Raw genomic sequence first — 18,248 nt, 5'->3', positions numbered from 1 at the left:
CTGAGTAGTAGACCAAGACTCTTCCACGTTGTCCCCCCCCTGCCTGTTTCTTACACATGCAGCTCAAGCCAAGTTGCATACAAAATGCACTCAGTTTAGATAAATAACCCAAAGTCATCTAAATTTCTAAATCAAATGCTTTGAAATAATAGATATGCTATATTCAAGATCACTTGCACAGGGAATCTTGATCCATTATCCAAACCATTATTTTATACTATGCACCAGCTAATAGCAAGCCAGTAACTGTACATTTGTATACTGCTAACTGTTGAAAAAGATGATGAAATTGGACAGACAGAAAATCATTTTCTGAGCAAAGAAGATAAATGTTAGATTAAGGGCAGAGCAGGGTCATGGAGTGAGTGAGGTAGTTAATTATAGTATCTTATAGCCAGAGATTTGAACAGTTTGCTACAATTTCTAACTGAAATAAAATGATTACTGGCCTGACATAAAATTAAATGTTTCTTCAAGTATGTTATGTTATGTATGAATGTAAATGTGTAAAGTAAAAAGTCTAGTCCTAGAACACATTCTCATTTTGGTGAGATGGTGCCACAGTAGTTTTAGACCTCAATGTCATTCTTCACTGTTGTGGAAGAATAATCTCCAGTATGTATATGTATATGTTGGCTTAGTTGACAGTCTCGCACTGTCATCATTTGCATAAAGGGCATCATACCCACTGCTAAAATCAAAAGCAAATCCAAAGAAATAAGGGCTTGGAATTGCTATGAAATTCTGACATAGAAATACACAGGTAGGTTGTAAAGCTTCAATCATACTTCCCTGTCAGTTAGTTAGTACCTGTTATTGTCATAGTAGCATATTACGGGTCACAGGTGATATTATAGATTAATGTTATGCTGGAGCAATAACAATGAAGATATATTTATACTGACTGTCCTCTGTTATATAGCTCATTCTAATGGGAGTGGAAAAAAAGTTCTTCCATCAGATGGGATGATACTATTTTTTGACAGCTGAACCCATTTTACTTCTTGCTCACTAACTAAACAAGTTTCATTCTTCTGTTCACTGAGGTTTTTTATCGAGTTTTGTATGTCAGAAGTTTGTATTTATATCTTATTTACGTGGCGTGTTCTATGTACAACATATGTGATGGTAATTTTATTCTAGAATTTTTTTTCTATGGCTGGAGATGTACAGTAGCTCTGTGTGTTATGTGTGTTGTTTGTTGCAAACAGTTAAAAAAAAAAAGCATTTATCATAATTTTATGCATTTCCCCGTTGTCACTCTTGGCATGAATGCTGTTGATTTCAATGGCTGTGATTGCTAGGGGGATCCTGTGACCCAATATTGCTGTTGCTAAGCAGACAGCCAACATGTCTACTGTTTGTGACAGCTTGTATTAAAATGCATGATAATGTTCTGTAACTGAATAAATATCCAAGTTCTGCTGAGGTATTCTACCAGTTGAAAACCACAAGACATACATGCTGCTTTGTTCAATAGTGTGCCTTTACCAGTGCAGTATGGTGGCGCTCCACTCCAAGTGCCATCCTCCTGACAATGGCGACTAGTGTTGCCCACCAGCACCCCTCCAGGTAGACAGGAGTACTGCAGCACTGAACCGTACGTCCAACTGTGGGTCCCAGACACCACTGCATTAGGGGGTACACCAGGGTCACCGCAGGAAATAGCTACAGAGACAGTGAGAGATTGAAAGAGAGAGATGGGAGGATGGTGTTAGCGTTTGTGTGTGTGAGGGATTGTGTCCAACTATGGATTCCAAATACTACTGCATTAGGTGGTGCAGCTGGGTCATTGCAGGAGACAGCTAGAGGGAGAAGGTGACAGCAAAGGGGGGGGGGGATTAAGGTAAGTGTTTGTTGTTTTTGTGTCGATGTGTCAAAGTACACACAGGAAAAAGAGAAAGAGAGAGTCGGAGAGAGCTCTCTGAGCTACATCAAAAACTAATTAATTTACTGTCCAAATTAGATAAAGAAGATAAATATTATTTTAAAAAACTTGCTCTAATATTGGAAAACAAAATATGTCATGATATCTCTTTTTTGTAAATACAGTAAATGTCAGCAGTACATCACTCAAGACATTGCAATGTCCCGCAACGTGTTTTTAACATTTTAAATGAGATATTTATTTTACAAATACAGTGATATGACACAGAAACTTACCTTTGCTTACCATTTTTATACCTTTTGTCAGTTAATAATATATTAGTATTGTACAAACAGAATCCATGCTGCTTTGCTGACATTGTATTTTAACAGTCATGTCAATGAGGCTTATTTTTGTTGAGTTTTAACAGAGAGGGGACTAATAACTTATTTCAAATTAAATTTACTTTAGCTAGAAAACAAAAAGACGTCTCTCTCCCTCTTGTCTGTGCAGGAAACAAGTGGAAATCATTGCACACAGTCAAAGCAACGGGAATCAGAGAAAAAAATCTTCTAGTTTTTACTCCAATTTTGGAAAAATCGACGTTTTACAGAGCACAGGTTTCTGGAGGACAAAGATATGAAACTGTTCTCGATTTTCTATTTCTACCAAATGACTGGTCCTCCGATATCTCCCCTTACCCCCAAATTGTATTATTCCATCCTCTCCTTGCCCCTCAGTCATCACCCCTCTCCCCCCAATTTTCCAATAAGACCTTGTTTCTCGAATGTAATGCTCGATGCACAGACACCAGCCTCTCACCAGTGTCTGCCCTCTTCCTCTCTGTCTGATTCCTCATTTCTGTTACTGCGGTCCTGTTTGCCTCTCTGTGTTTCTCTCCATCTCTGAATCAGCCATCTTCTCTCTATCGCTCTATAGTTTAATCTCTATGTTTCTATCAGCCATGGTAGCTCACTGACAAGAGCGCCTATTGCCATAAGAGACCTATGCACACCTTTTTTTTCCCCTAAAATGTGCGCACACACACACATACACACACATACACACACACACACACACACACACACACACTTACAAACATGCTAAAACCTTTAAGCCTCTTTCTCTCATACTCTCGCCTTCCTTTTATTACTTCTCTCCTATTTTCTCCCTTGAACCTTCTCTTATTCTCTCAGTTTCTCATTTGCTCCTCATCTTGCTCCTCATCTTTCTCCCACTGGCTCTTCAAGCCATTTCACTCTACAAATGGCTTTTCCTGACAAATATAAAGCAAAATAAATAGAAATCCACCTGCCTGCTTACTTGTGTACAACATGACAAACTTTTATGGAAGTATTCCAAAAACGTGTAACTTGGCCACAACAGGACAAATATTTTCATTATATGCCTTTGAATGACAATCTGTTGCCCTTTCCATCTCTGATTCTGTCTCGTATTTTTCTGAAATTCAAATAATTCTAAAGCAACTTGTATCACCTATTTGTCCATCCATACCTAGGCAGCGTGGGATTGGTCTGTCCCACCGTCCATCGTGCTGGCATGTGAGGAGTGCAGAGCCCAGCAGGTAGAAGCCTCGTTTACAGTGGATTGCCACAGTTATGCCATAGCTGAAGACTTCTGGGTAACGTAGGCCAGACTGGCGCACACCATTCTCCACATGACCGGGGTCTGAACAGTTTACCACTGAAGAAAAGAGCAGGTGACACTGTTAGAAACTATTCAAATAGTTATTAGACAGAAATCATTCTCCGCTTTGTTTAGGTGGAAATGTTTCATACATACGTTGGTACAATGGACAGAGGGTGTACTAAGATAAGAAGTACTGTATATATAAAACTACTGCTATTACTATTGAAGAGAGAAGAGAGAAAATGAGAGAAGAGAGGATAGAAGAGAATTTGAATTTAAAGGTTCCCTGTGGAGTTTTCTTGTAAACAAAATTACGTTTCCATTCAGTGTTAGCAAAACACGTTTCATGTATCCTTGAGATCTAGTCAACATGTTGAATACATTTCTGTCCTCATAAAACAGCCTATTTTCCTTCAAAGTTTGAAACATGCATTGTTCACATCCATGTTTATTAGCGAACAGTCTTCTTTTTCCCTGCCTTTGCTAGCGCATTACTGTCATCTGTAGATTAGTGGAATAATGTGAAACAAATGGCAGGACGGTGTATGGCGTCACCCGTCTCAGTGTGTGTGCATGTATGAACCACTCATAAAAAATCTCCATAAACCTTTAAAAAATCCCTTTATTTAACTACTCAATGGTGCTACTATTAAGCACAGGCAGATCTATCCCACTCAATAAAGACAAACACAAAATAAGAAACATCATCCATTACTTATCATAAGTATAAAACTAGATCATCCTCTCCCACTGAACACAACATTCCTCTCATAGCACATTTAAAGCTGAATATCTCTGTCCACTATCTGGTAACAGGCATATTCAACTCTTAGGTGAGCTGTCCTCATCCCTGCACTAGATCTGTAGAGCCAAAACCCTGAACTATTCTCTTTGTAGTGGTCCAAAGGAGAGGAGAGGAACCAGGATCTTCCTAAATTTGGAGTAGCTATTGTTTGTGGCACCACAGCAGCTAACATAACAATGTGAGCAGTAAAGTCAGCTTGCATGAATCAAGAACAAAATCAAATAAAAATCAAACCACCCTCAACATGGTGGAGCTGGAACTGTATAGAACAACCGGCAGAAAACACAACAGTGTTGGGTACTGTTAGGGTACTTAACCGTGAATCACAGTGTTACAAATTTAGATTGTCACTCTGCCGGTCTTTTCTAAACTGCTCTTTTGTCATACCCTGCTCTGTTTTCAGGAGTTTGTCTTTATTCTCCCCTCTCCTCTGGTCCCTTCCATTCTGCTCTGCTCTCTGGGTGGATGCTTGTCCAATAAGAGTGCAGTTTTATTTTCCACATGTCACAAGGGAGGCTGACATTCACTCAAATTCAAGTCCATGGGGGACATGGATGTGTGTGTGTGTGTGTGTGTGAGTGTGTGTGTCTGGCACCCTATGGGAACAAGGAAAGTTTCAGTCTCATAATTGACAGCTGCTGCTGGGAGGGAGAGAGAGAGAGAGGGGGAGAGGGAGAAGAAACTGAAAGTGAGGGAAATGGAGAGGAGCAAGCAAGCGAGGATGAATCCCTTCAATGGAAAACCCATGTGAGCGACTACGCTGTATCGATCTGCTCTCATGACTGTGCAGAATGCCTGTTTGTGTGCGTGCTTTAGTATATCATAACTGTTACACTACCGGAGGTCTGGGGAGACTTGTAGGGTAACAACCACGCATGGTTAGCAGAGGAGAAGAATGTGTCTCTGGACATGTACCCAGCTGTGTGTGTGCGCATATGAATTGTGACACACACACACACACAATCATGCTGATTGTGATGGAATATAGCTCAATGGTAAGTATGTGTTAATGCTACAATTATTCAGTTCTCAATTTTACAGTCTGTTGGCAGCAGATTTGACCAAAAATGTTCCAGTTGACATACTGTAGCTAGAAGCAAATCAGGCCAACAAATCCAGACTACATGTTGACCTTCTAAAATACATGGTTTAAATGAAAATCTAGGTTGTTTTTGCCATATGGGTCTAATTTTTCTAATTTTAGCCATTGTTAGAAATGGTTATAATAATATTTCACAAACTGCTAACATCTTCAAAGGTGGCAACATCATTCAAACAATTTAATCTATATCAAATTATTTTGAAATGAAAACCAAAGTGAAAGCACCATCTTGCTCGTAATTACTCTAATCTGAAGAGTTGATTCAACCAGAGCCTTTACAGTGAAGTTCATAGGTATAAGTCTGTAACTCAAATGTTAATATATGTGTTTGTGACCTTTGCAGACAGGTAGGGGGCTGCTCCATTGTCCGTTGAGTCGACACTGAGCGCGTGCATTTCCACTGAGGATGTAACCTCTGTTACAGGTGAAGTTGACAACATCATTGAGGTTGAACTCGCTGCCATTGGTCCGTCCGTTGGCTGGGTTGCCGGGGTGACCACAAGTGATAGCTGAAGGAGCAGAGTGAGTAGAAAGAAGTATGATAAGAAATTTGAGGTTTGGGAAAAAGTATTATGGGCAGCTTTGTGGTATTTTCGACTTGATATTTTGTGATATTTTCAGTTTTTTGCTGGAACATATATACTTTAGATGCTGGAGAGTTAGTCATCGAAAGAACAATTTGAACAATTATATAATACAATTTATAGGGGGAAACCTTTTTAACTTTTCACATTATATAAAAGAGCAATAAATCATGATACAATACAAATGAACTACAACAGTTATTATATCATGTATGGTTATTATATCAAGTACTTACGGACACAGACAGGTGTTGTTCCAGACCACCGATGGTCTTGCTGGCAGATTCTAACTGATGTGCCGATTAGACGATATCCTAACATGCACTGGTACACCACTGTGTCACGGTAACTAGAGCCATCTCCACTAATGTGGCCATTGACTATAGGATCTGGAGAGTCACAGTGACCAGCTAGAAGGGACAAAATGATAGGAATTAATGCAGTATAATTAAATTCTAATCTTGGGTTTTAAAGTCATCAGTGCTGGATCAGTGTTCCAGAGGTTACGATCTTAAAACACCAACTATAGCTCACTGTCCCAACAGTTAGACTATCAAACAATCAACAAGAGCTGTTTCAAAACTAAAACTTCAAATATCAGTGCAGTGACGTCAGCAGTGCATTTGCCAATCAATGTTCAAAGACAGCTCAAAGACAGTAATTACAGATGCACTTGCTACATTTAAATGATTTCCCTGTGTTCTCTAAGTGGCCTCCAAGTACCACATCCTTTCATGATTTCTTAAAATTTGGGGCACATAAATTGCAGGACAAATCTTAAGAGCTTAGGTGTGGAGAACCACTGAATTGAATTCAATACAGTTTAAACTATTAAGAGACCAATCAATCCCTCCCTTCATGTTTCTGTGCCTTATGAAGTCAATGACTGAGGAACAGCACTTTTTGATGTGTTTGGCATTTAATACAGTTATTTTCTCAAATGATTTGATACACAATCTCATATGACGATTAATACTGTAAAACAGGCATCTAGAACATTGATTATTTTGCAAAACTCATTGCAGATTTTAGCTGATGTAATGCAGATATTTCTACTACTTTTCTAATCACCATCCACTCATAATCATTATCCCAGATTTCCAATTTTATAGAACCACAATCCACCATATATAAAAGGTTATTTCATGAATACCAAAACTGTTGACAGCAGTAGATATGTTTGAGGGTTCTTCTGAAGCAAATTGTAATTTACTGTGTTATCAATATTTGTACTTCTTGAATACACAGAGGAGTGTGTAAAAATGTCACAGTTTAGACTGAAAAATAGCAAATTACAGCCTCTCCGAAACTGTGAGGAACAGATGATTTGCTTATTTTGAAGAGAAACATTTCTTCAATACATTATTGAATTCCATAAAATCAGATTATGGACATAAAAAGGATTGTGGAACGTAAACACAAGTGTCCCTGTGTGAAAATAACTAACCGTATAATCTAATCTAAATTGGAAACTATTGCAGATGTGCTATTTTAATATTTTATTTCGGTTTACGAACTTAAGATTTTTAAAATAGGTTTGGAGGGGGTGCACAAATACACTTCAAGGAAAAGGGCTTGATTACATTTACATATTACTATAATTTAAGTTGATTGACAATTAGAAGTGTTCATCACCTATAATAAACAACATAATGAAGGGAAAAAAAAGCAATCCTAAGCCTATCTATATACAGTATGTGTGTGTGTGGTTGACAAATACAGTACTGCTACTGTAACTGGCATTTAAACCAATATGTATTTAAAATTGTGATTTAGTGACTTTAAAATCTTCTTACATCAACATTTAGGTTATTTTGCCAACCCTCGTTAGCATCAGAATCTGAGAATTGTAATGTGAAGGTGGACACGCCTTGATTTATACATTCATCGCATAAAATGTGTATCCTGCATGAGGCCTCTTACTCATGCATGTAACTCTAAGGCTGAATCACTGGAGTAGAGTGTGCATGTAAAATCAGGATTAATCATCTCCAGTCAGTGCTTACTGAGGGTCTAAATCAAGCTTTTAATGTATTAAGTAATAAAACGTCTCAGTAGTAGATAATTTGAGTTACTGAGGCATGTGCACAGTTTATCTTCCTTAATGCTTGTCTAATTTCCATGGACCTTACCTTGACACCTGTAGCAACCCCATGTAGTAATAAAGCTGATGTATAAAGTGCATGTTTTCAAAAATCTGCATAAAAAAATTTCATGCTGTACAAAAACTCCTTGACATCCTACGCACATCTACACCATTTGTGCAAGATATAGTAATAGACCCGGCTTACAGTAAACAAATTACAGAAGATTTTTCATCTCATTTATAAGCATTTTACATTTTGTACATATTCATTTTTGATTTGCCATTACACTGTGACATGTTCAGAGTCTGGTGTGCTATTATAGAAGACTGAAAATACAGGTGTCCCAACTGTGCTAACACCAGACACTAATCAGTTTATATTTTTTACAGAAATGTGAGAAATGTACAAAAAGAGAGAAGAGATCTTGAGAAAAATGGGTCTTTGATTGCATTGTGGTGACTGTCATCTGTTTTAATTAATTCATACCTGTTGGATTTCCTTTCATAATAGATTAGATTGTGCCAAAGTGGCATCGGATAGACCACAACACTATTTGCAATTTTCAAATTTGATTAGCCTTACCTAAACACCTGGTCTCTGCACCACTCCACAGCCCGTTAGCGCCACACTCTCTGACATGTGACCCCACCAGTGTGTAACCATGGTTACACATAAAGATTGCAGTTGCTCCAAATGTGGTCAACGTCCCCAGTTTGGTGCCAAAGGGTGGAGAGGGAAGTTCACCACAAGAGATGACTAAAAAATAAAATGAATATGATAAGATCATGTGATTACAGATTGACAATGGAAGTTAGATATTACATGACATTATGGGGCCAGTGATACTGTTATATTTTCACTATTTTACTTGACTTGGTGGTCATTTTTGATAAAGAGGTAGCTGCAGATGAATAAAACCAAACAAGACTGTTGTTCCGAATTTAAACACTGCAAATCTAGTTTCCCAGTACAATACCTGACTGTATTGAATTTGGGTCAGAAGATTTAATATCTTTTTTTCTTAATATCCTTAGAGACGCTGTTTTCAAACCACTGGCCAACTTGAAGAATAGACACTTCTGTTATGTTGCCAAATTCCTCAGAGCTGCTGCAGCGTTAGGTAGGTCAACTCAAATACTGGATCATGAAAAACATGAAGAAATAAATTGACAATGTAAAAAAAATTGAAAACCAATGGTCTAATGTAAGACAGATTTAAATTTTTAATCATTTTTAACAAAACTTTTCAAGTGTAAACATTCACTTTTTTAATGTCATACATATATTATGCAACACTAAGAAATTCTGTAGCCTATTGTCAAGTTTTCAAAGCCCCAATGTTCTCTTACAATTTCCCTTTATGAAATAAGCAGCAGAGGCACATTGCAGTGTAACACTCTATTTGAAAAAATAATCTTTCACTATTGCCCACATATACCCTGCCTTTACAAAGCACAGGCTGAATTTTGTTTAAAATAGTTAGTCCCAAGACAATGCACAGTTGTTAAGATCCTAAGGCGTTTGGAAACACATACTAACTTGTTTTAAAAAAAAGAAGTACTAGGGGGAATGGATAAACACACATACTCACAAAAATTGGCTCCCTCTCAAGCTGTCCCTGTCCTACAATCAAACCTACTAGACCCGTGGCAGGCAGTATTATACACGGCCATGCTTCAACTCAAACCAATTCAAAAGCACATGCTTTCTTGGCACAAAGGAAGCTAACTCTATCAGAGGAATAACTTTCTGACTTTCCAGTTGTTTTACTTGTACCAGGGTGGGTATGTGCTGTTTTGATAACTCATTCATGACAGATTGTGGCAACAACTTCAATCCAGTATTATTCTTTTGATAGTCTCTGCATGCATATGTTCCCTTCTCCTGTGGCTACTTTATAAATCCTTTGGTTTATGTGGTTTCTCTTCCCCATTCATGAAAGTTGTTCATTTATTGTAGGCACCCCACATCATGGAATGGGGTAATAATTAGGTGTGCAGTGTAGAATACAAAGATGTACGAAATTTAAATTTAAAATGTGGGCATGTGTATTAACAGAAAGGGATGCAGGTTCATAAAATAAATTGTATGTCATCCCCAATCACACAAAACTTAATATATATCAGTGGAATTCTCTAATCTATAAAAACAATAAAAAATATTGTTTTTTTGTACAGGATTGTCATGATGGTGTTCACGTGTCTATCAATACTTACTCTTGCATGAAGCTGGGGCATCCGACCCCTCCCAAGTCCCGTTGGCAAGGCAACGAAGCGTCCGATGCCCTACCCCTAAATAGTACCCTGTTGAGCATTCCAGCATCACCATAGAACCAAACTCTCCCAGCCTACCAGAGAGCAGACGGTAGGTCATGTGATCTGATAAGGTGCTCTCAATGCTGGGGCAGTGGACCGCTGGAAAATAAAATGTTATCAAATTAAAATTAAATACAACATTCATTTTAGGTTTTCAAGAATAAAAGCTCAATTTTAACCCTATTTTCTGTACATAAACTATTTAATTAATTAAAATGTATTAAATGACCATATTTTATAACTAATAGATTTAAAATGAGTGAGTCATTAAAAGTCTGCTATGAACGATGAATTTGGTTGAAATTGATTAGTTAATAAAATACACATCGACATTTTCATGAAGTGAACATAAGACATTTTTAATACATTGTCGAGTCTTTTGTATTACACACTGACAGTATGTGATGGTTAAATATGTACATTTACATTGCTATTGTTTGAAACACCGAAGTTCAGTAGACATTCTGGATAAAAACTTTATGTTTATGTCATATATACTCTATACTCTTTGAGTATTACTCTTGATGTTTAGAACAGTAATTTGACTACCCCAAAAAATCTCATGCTGTCCCTCAGTGGATTGTGTTTGTTCCATTGTCATAGAGATAACATAATAACTGTGTTAACTGGGCAAACTCCACTCCATCCAGGAAGACCACAAGATGTGGTAGAAAGCTCCAGAAAAGACTAGTAAATGAACCTTTAGTTTAGATTTTTTTTGTCATATTATACTCTTCACTGCCCTTAAAATCATAGTAAAACTATACTTACATAGACATCTGGGGGGTGAAGCAGCATTACTCCAGCTGCCATCCTCCAAACACACTGCTGTCAGTGGAAGACCGGGGTCAAGGTGGTAACCATGGTTACAGTGGTAGGTCACCTGGCTACCCACCGTATACTGGAAAGTATGGAAGCTGCCATTGCCCGGCGACTGAGGGATTCCACACGAGATAGCTGCCAATCACAAAGAGAGAAGTGTTGTCGGGGAACTCTTCTCAAAATGCAACTTCTTAACTTGTGCCAACTTGTCTTATTATTTTTATAGCTGACTTTTCAACACCTTTATAGTAATGCTCCTTCACTCCTTGGAGCTATCCAGGACAACTACAAAGTTACACTGATGACCACTTAACACGTGCATAAAAATCAACAAGAACAGACTGACGGAACAGGAAAAGACTGTGTTTATGATGCTACCTTGACAAAATGGTGGCGGTGTATCCCACTGGAAAAGCCCGTTGGAGTGGAGCCTGCAGGTGGCATTGCTTGAGCCTACTAGACGGTAACCACGGTTACAATAGAACTGAAGTCGGCTACCTGGACGGAGTCTGGTTCGGTTGACCACTCCCCCATTCACTGGGGGGTCATTAATGCTACAGTAGGCAGCTGGAGAGACAAAGAGAGACAGGTGTAGAAAAAGTGTAATAAGGTGTTTCTTGTATTCTCAGTTTATTGCAAACTCTGCTAATAGTCTAATATCCGTATATTTTTATGGGTTAATTGACAATTGAAGCCTTGATACATGTTTTTTGGTAAAAAAAAAAAAAAAAAAAAAGAAGAAAAAAAGGCGAAGACATTACAGCACTAATGCTCCCATTAGCAGGCACTTTTGATAAAAGGCATTTTGCATATCATGTATGGCCCCTTTGGCATTACAGTTAGCAACAGTGTCAGTGAGTTTAATTAACGGCCCAGAAACCTGTGCCTTTGTAAATGAAGCAGTCCTTTTTTGTCTTATTGGAAGTGAAGATAAAAGCATGACTGTCAGAGCATGGAGAACAATCTAAACATCTGACAAAACACACCACAGTGGGCCACTTGGCTCTCCCTTTCCTGTCCGATGTGGTCATTGCTCCACCTTGGCTCTTCTCCCTTTTGGCTTCACATTGGTGGAATGACTTTCCCACTCCAGTCAGGACAACAGAGTCACTCTGTAATTTCTATTGTCATCTATAAACCGTCATCCTCTCCGGAATGAGTCATATGGCCTCTCTTTTGCTCACTCCATGTGTCTACAATCAATCTGTTGTCTCTGCACCATTAATTTTAGATCTTATCTTCTCTCTTACATGATCATTCAGTGGTCTTAGATATATTGTCAGGGCATGAAGACCTAGTCCTTCAATTCCTTCCTATTGAATGTTAATAATTGTAATAAAAAGACATGAACTCCTCTTGGATAAGATTTTATCTCAGGGACTCCATATCAGTTGCTGTTCAATACTCAATTGCACTGGCTAACTTATTGGGACCCTGGGGGTTTGAATTACTTCCCTTCCGGCCTGCAGGAAACATTGAAATGTGAACACCTACATAAAGAACGATCTTTAAAAGAAACATGTTGGGCTATTCATACCTATATTTAACTGTATTAAGATAGAGAGATAGACAGATGCAGTGTTTCATCAATCCCGGTGGGAAACGGGAGGAGAGAAGTGTTCCTGTCAAACAATATATTGTGAATGTTTGAATTGTGCAAATGTGTAGACAAGATAATCTGATATGTTCTGATGTTATTTCTTTTCTGTGATGCAATATCACATGACCCGTCCAATGTGCCATACTGAAAAATGAAGAGTGATGGTTAGTGGTGCCTTTGTCTGTCAGCTGCAGGATAATGAATAGGACGAAGGCAAGAATGACATGCAGTTAATGTTAAATGCAGAGTAGCTGCAGCTGTCCAGCCTACAGTACACAAGGACATCTTGCAGTGCATTACTGTGCTTGATTACCATGATTACCTCTCCAAAAAACACAACACAAGACAGTATGAAATGAGATAATTTTGGATTTTAACCATTAACATAGTGTACTAGAGCAGTACAAGTTATTAACAATTTTAATCGACACCTGCCAGTCAGTCACAACCAACTAATTTCCACCGTCTTGATATATTCCACTATAAAATGCATACTAGTCATGCATGTCTATCTTTATAATTATACTGATACTATACTGCTTTCAGTCTTCTTTGTTCAACTATCTGTGACAGCTACCAGCAACGTCTCCCTGAGATACATACAGTACAACTTTATGTGGAAACATAATAGCATATTTTCTGCCAGATGTGAGAACAAAGCTATTTCTGATACTATTGTATAATATTAGTGATGCTATTGCCACAGCTGATAACGACTAAAAACATGCTAACTCCCATACCCATTTATAGCCTGACCAAACCCTCACTGCACCCAAATCCCCAACCCCACAGACTCACAAACAGCAAAAATCTACAATGCTAAGAAAAAGAGAGACAGAGAGACAGAGGATTGGATTACAATATACATGTGACTAGGCTATTGCTGCCACTGGAAAGGTCAGTGGATAAATAAATGTGATACAGTTAAGAGCAATGGCACCGAGGTCATTTCACAGCTAAACCAAGCATGGAGAATGTAAAGAATGATGAGAAAAATGTAGCAGTGATCATTACAGCCAAAGCTGTGGGTGACACAGATGCACACCCACAGACACAAATTTGTACTATATTTGTGAGCACAACTCATATTCCTAATCTTAATCTTAACCAAAGTCTAACCTTAACCCTAAAATCAAGACTTAACCCTAAAAAACAGCACTTAAAGTAGTGAGAGTCATAGCTAATAAGCTAAATTCATGTGATAGATATGATAAGATATGATAAATATATGTATAGAATATATACTGTACTAAATGTATGGTGTGTTTCAGGATAAAACACACCATACATTATAGTAAAAGTGAAAATCCTGACTATAAATTTCTGTTCTCTGTATAGCTGCTGTTGTCAGGGTGATACAACACCATTGGGAAAAGTCAATGCTATTACTTCAGACGATTGTGCTGATATAACCCACAAACTAAAATACATCAAAAAAATATATATAGTACGGAGGGCCAGGAGACTGACCTTGTGACCTCAGTCTTCTCAAGCCCAAAAAGGATCAGTGTCACTGTAAATTGCATTTTTTACGACTGAGATGGGTGGTTATCTTCAACAATTTCAGTTAAAACCCATGATTAAAGGGCAGTTGAAAAACCTCACAGCTCAAATCTAACAAAGCTAATGGTAAGAATACCACAGTGTTGGCAAGAACCTGCCGAGATAAAACACTCAATCTGAAGCAAATTGTCAAATTAACAAATTGGACTTACTAATTCTCTTTCTCCTAATTAGCCTAATGCATTAAAAAGAACGTTTCCAATTAGAAGTGTTTTCTAAATGATCATGGCTTAGGTACCAAACACTCCTGATGTATCAATTTATTTTCATGAGGTGAAAGGCATTGGTTAGTCATGCTGGCAGAGACAAATCAATTCAGCCAACATTAGTATAAGATTTTTCAACATGACAGGGTGGCATAAATGATGTCTATGAAAGCAGAGATAAGGCAGAGATGACAGCAAGACCCTTGTTTGCCTCCAAAAGTCACATTTTAGGCTTCCATCCTTACATGCAAGTAATGCACATTAACATTTATTTTGAGTATTCTGCAGCAATTAGACAATTAATTGATAAGTCATTCAACAGAAAATTAATCAGCAACTATTTGCAGCTATTATAAAAGCAAAAATTGCCAAGCATTTGCTGGTTGCAGCTTCTCAAATGGGAGGATTTGTGAGGATTTTCCTTTGTCATATATGATAGTAAACTGAATATCTTTGGATTTTGGACTGTTCAGCAGACAAAACAAGAATTTGAAATCAGGAAACCATCATCATAAAATTATAACAGGCATTTTTTACTATTTTTCTGACATTTTATAAACAAAACAATTAATCAGGAAAATAACTGTCAGATCAATCAGTAATGAAAATAATTGTTAGTTGCAGCCCAAGGATTTCAAATAATTGTAACACTAGGGGATCATTGGCTGATTGTAGACAGACAGAATGTGAGAAAATAACAGACATGTATTGTATGTACCTGAGTATCGTATTTTGAATCCTCTCTTGTTGGTTGCATGGTCAGTGGACCATCTTAGATATAGTTGGTTTGTTTTAGATGTGAAGTTCAGCTGAGATGAATGGTTTCCACTTAGAGCAACAAGCAAAGGGCTCTGTCCTGAGGATCCTAGGGAAACAAATGAAAGAGACATAAGAGCTATTGTGCGCACAGTGCACTGTATTTATTTTTTCTGCATGCATAAACAGTATGTCATTTTATGAAGTGATCTTTTCTGTGTGAAAAGGTAGGCCATGACAAGGGAAACAAATTGACAATTATTTTTTTATGTGAGTCAGTAAATTTACAAATTCCATTTTTCATACAATCTTCCAAATGAATATTATCTTAACCCGAGATGAAGCTGAACAATATGCTCCAGTCAGAAGGTTTGTGTTTTATTGTTTGTGAGACATGCAACACACGAGGGTGACAGCGCTATTAAGTTGCTAAGTACCCCAAAATTACATGTTGTGCATTGTATTCTGATTGGAGCAACATCTCAAGTTTATAGACCACAACTCTCCACTTGTACTGAAGTCTGTCCTTCAAACCATGCAGTGGATGCAACCCTAGATGAGTTTGGCTTCGTTTAGAAAGACAAAATAGTCATCCATGAATTTTGAAAATATTGTTACATGTAGCAATGTACCATCTCTCCAAATAGTCTTCTGTACATAACTATTTAGTACACGAGCTGAATCAGCTGTAATGTTGACACTTATTGACATTTTGTTCCTTTCAACAATGCTATGACAAATCAGAGACAATTCTAGTCACAGCCTCCCACTCAAAAATGATGCCATTGCTGTCGGCAACATCAAAGGCAGCTGGAATCTGTTTAGGACCAGGCAAGATAAACACAAACGGACAGAGCTATTCAAAATACACAAATCAGTTGGATATATGCTCATCCCTGCTTGTGGATTCCAATACAAATCACATATTTCAAAAACCTGTCAGGTCTAATTTTTGTTTTGTTGGAAATGTTTGCTGTTTTATATACTAAGCTATGCTTATTGTCAACAGGCCTTTTAAGCAATGATATTGTGATCCTTGCAAAAAACGTTATTAGTTGTAACTTGTCAGAATTACTCAATGTAGTTTTATAAACTTAGATAAAGTTCTTAAAATAAAAAATGTATAACAACAAGTAAATAAGGAAGAAATTCCACACACGCACACACACACACACACACACACCCGATCTGTTCTGCACGCTTTCAAATTTACTGTTATGCAACCTACTAGGAACTCCTGGGTGGAAAATTCCCCACACCACAAATGAGAATTAAGTGTTGCGCATCTTATTAACTGTTGTGCTACTTTTCATAAACAAACAAGAATTAAAGCTGCATGAGAGTATTGTATAAGTGCGTGCGATGTTGTGTGTGTGTATAGGTGTAAAAGAAATAGAGAGGGAGAGCTTTGTGTACCATCAAAAATCTCCAATTCATCAAACTGTTTCTCGCTGTGGAACATCTCTACGTAGATGTTGATGATGTAACCTGCAAAACAAGAGAGAATCATTTACAACCACATTCAAAAAGCTGCAATACGCAATATAAAGTGAATACAAACGCACACAAATGGGACATATGCACTTGCCTTTATATGCCTTCATGCACAAAGAGCAGATATACATACGTACAGCAAATGCAAACCCATTCTTATCATCAAGCCTCACTTTGACACATACCGTATTTTACATATACCTGCACTCCCATACATAGACACACACATATTCAAGGTACCTATAGTATATGGTGCATGCAAATTGTCTAGCACATTGGCACACACACTGTATTCACTGTATTCACACGCACGCCCCTGACACACACTGTACCTGGAACCATACGCAGCAGCCACGAGCATGTCTGACTGTTGGGGTAGTTGCTAGGGAAACCGGGACTTAATATCACTCCTGATGACGAAGACCGCTCCTCATTGGCTGGGCACTGGGCTGGAGGGGTAACATTTAAAAGCCGGTCAGATTGATCAACTCTCTGAAAACTCTTGCCAGTTTGATTTTGTAAACTTGTAGCTTCAAGCAACTCTCTTTGTGTCTTTTCCTCAGTCCACCCTTCCATACATTCATTGCTCTGTTCTTGTTTGCCTGCCCACTTCCCTTATCAGTATCCTCTCACCGACCCACACGCCAAAAAAAAAACAACACAAAACATACAAAAAAAACTTTCATACTTATCTGATAATTTACAACTTACTTTTATTGGCAAACGTTTTAGCATGTGTCATGATGCTCAAACAGAGTGTCTGGAATCTGAAGGCCACATACTCATGTTTACTGCCTTTAAAATTTGTCCATTTTTTAGCCTTGAGCACCAGCAGGACACTGGAAGCCTCTCTCAATCTTTCCGTGTGATGACTGTTTAGGTAACAGGATTTCATACAAAAGGAGCTGAGCTCTAAGTTGTCTGAAGGGGGGCACTTTGGGGGTTGCATGTCTTCTTATGAGAGTGCTGGCTTCTTTTTATCCATTTATAATGGAAAGGACACTGTGTTCATTCCACATGATGGTGAAGGTTGAGCATCTCTTCAACACTGGAGAAAAAGAATCTTCTCATAATAGCCATTCAAATGAGTATTCTGTTGTCTCAGCCCGGTTGCCTGAATAAAACGTTGGCATTGCGGGTTTCTGCAAACCACGGACACATTGAATCTCTGAGTTTCAATATGTCGAATATGTATCATATCAACATTTCTACAATACGTATCAAAGGGAAAGTGACATAGTTCAGATGACATATTAGGAGGAGGCGGGTTGTGTGGTTGTTGACTCGAGACCAATGCTTGCTTCTCGTTTCAACTGACAAAACCGGGTATTTTTAGGGAGACGTTGGGACATTTGCAGCTGTTTTTGTGGCAACAAAACCGGGTATTTTAACCCAAA

At 38.0% G+C, this 18,248-nt stretch overlaps 1 protein-coding gene across 1 annotated transcript in view; it reads right to left on the bottom strand.

The window, feature by feature from the left end:
- The window catches only part of LOC122979583 (CUB and sushi domain-containing protein 1-like), a 205,120-nt gene that overhangs the window by 37,029 nt on the left and 149,843 nt on the right, over positions 1-18,248 (bottom strand). Inside the window, exons 44-54 of the mRNA XM_044347148.1 lie at positions 17,184-17,300; positions 16,774-16,845; positions 15,320-15,466; positions 11,611-11,799; positions 11,182-11,367; positions 10,312-10,509; positions 8,678-8,851; positions 6,245-6,418; positions 5,760-5,933; positions 3,383-3,571; positions 1,492-1,668 (exon numbers count right to left, since the gene is read on the bottom strand). Of these exons, the coding sequence (XP_044203083.1) occupies positions 1,492-1,668; positions 3,383-3,571; positions 5,760-5,933; positions 6,245-6,418; positions 8,678-8,851; positions 10,312-10,509; positions 11,182-11,367; positions 11,611-11,799; positions 15,320-15,466; positions 16,774-16,845; positions 17,184-17,300 (1,797 nt within the window). The remainder of the gene's footprint in view (positions 1-1,491; positions 1,669-3,382; positions 3,572-5,759; positions 5,934-6,244; positions 6,419-8,677; positions 8,852-10,311; positions 10,510-11,181; positions 11,368-11,610; positions 11,800-15,319; positions 15,467-16,773; positions 16,846-17,183; positions 17,301-18,248) is intronic.

Source organism: Thunnus albacares, chromosome 1, assembly GCF_914725855.1.
Source record: "Thunnus albacares chromosome 1, fThuAlb1.1, whole genome shotgun sequence".
Classification (NCBI taxonomy): Eukaryota; Metazoa; Chordata; class Actinopteri; order Scombriformes; family Scombridae; genus Thunnus; species Thunnus albacares.
Note: the sequence above shows the minus strand (reverse complement) of the source record. Positions and strands in the feature narration are given on the sequence as shown.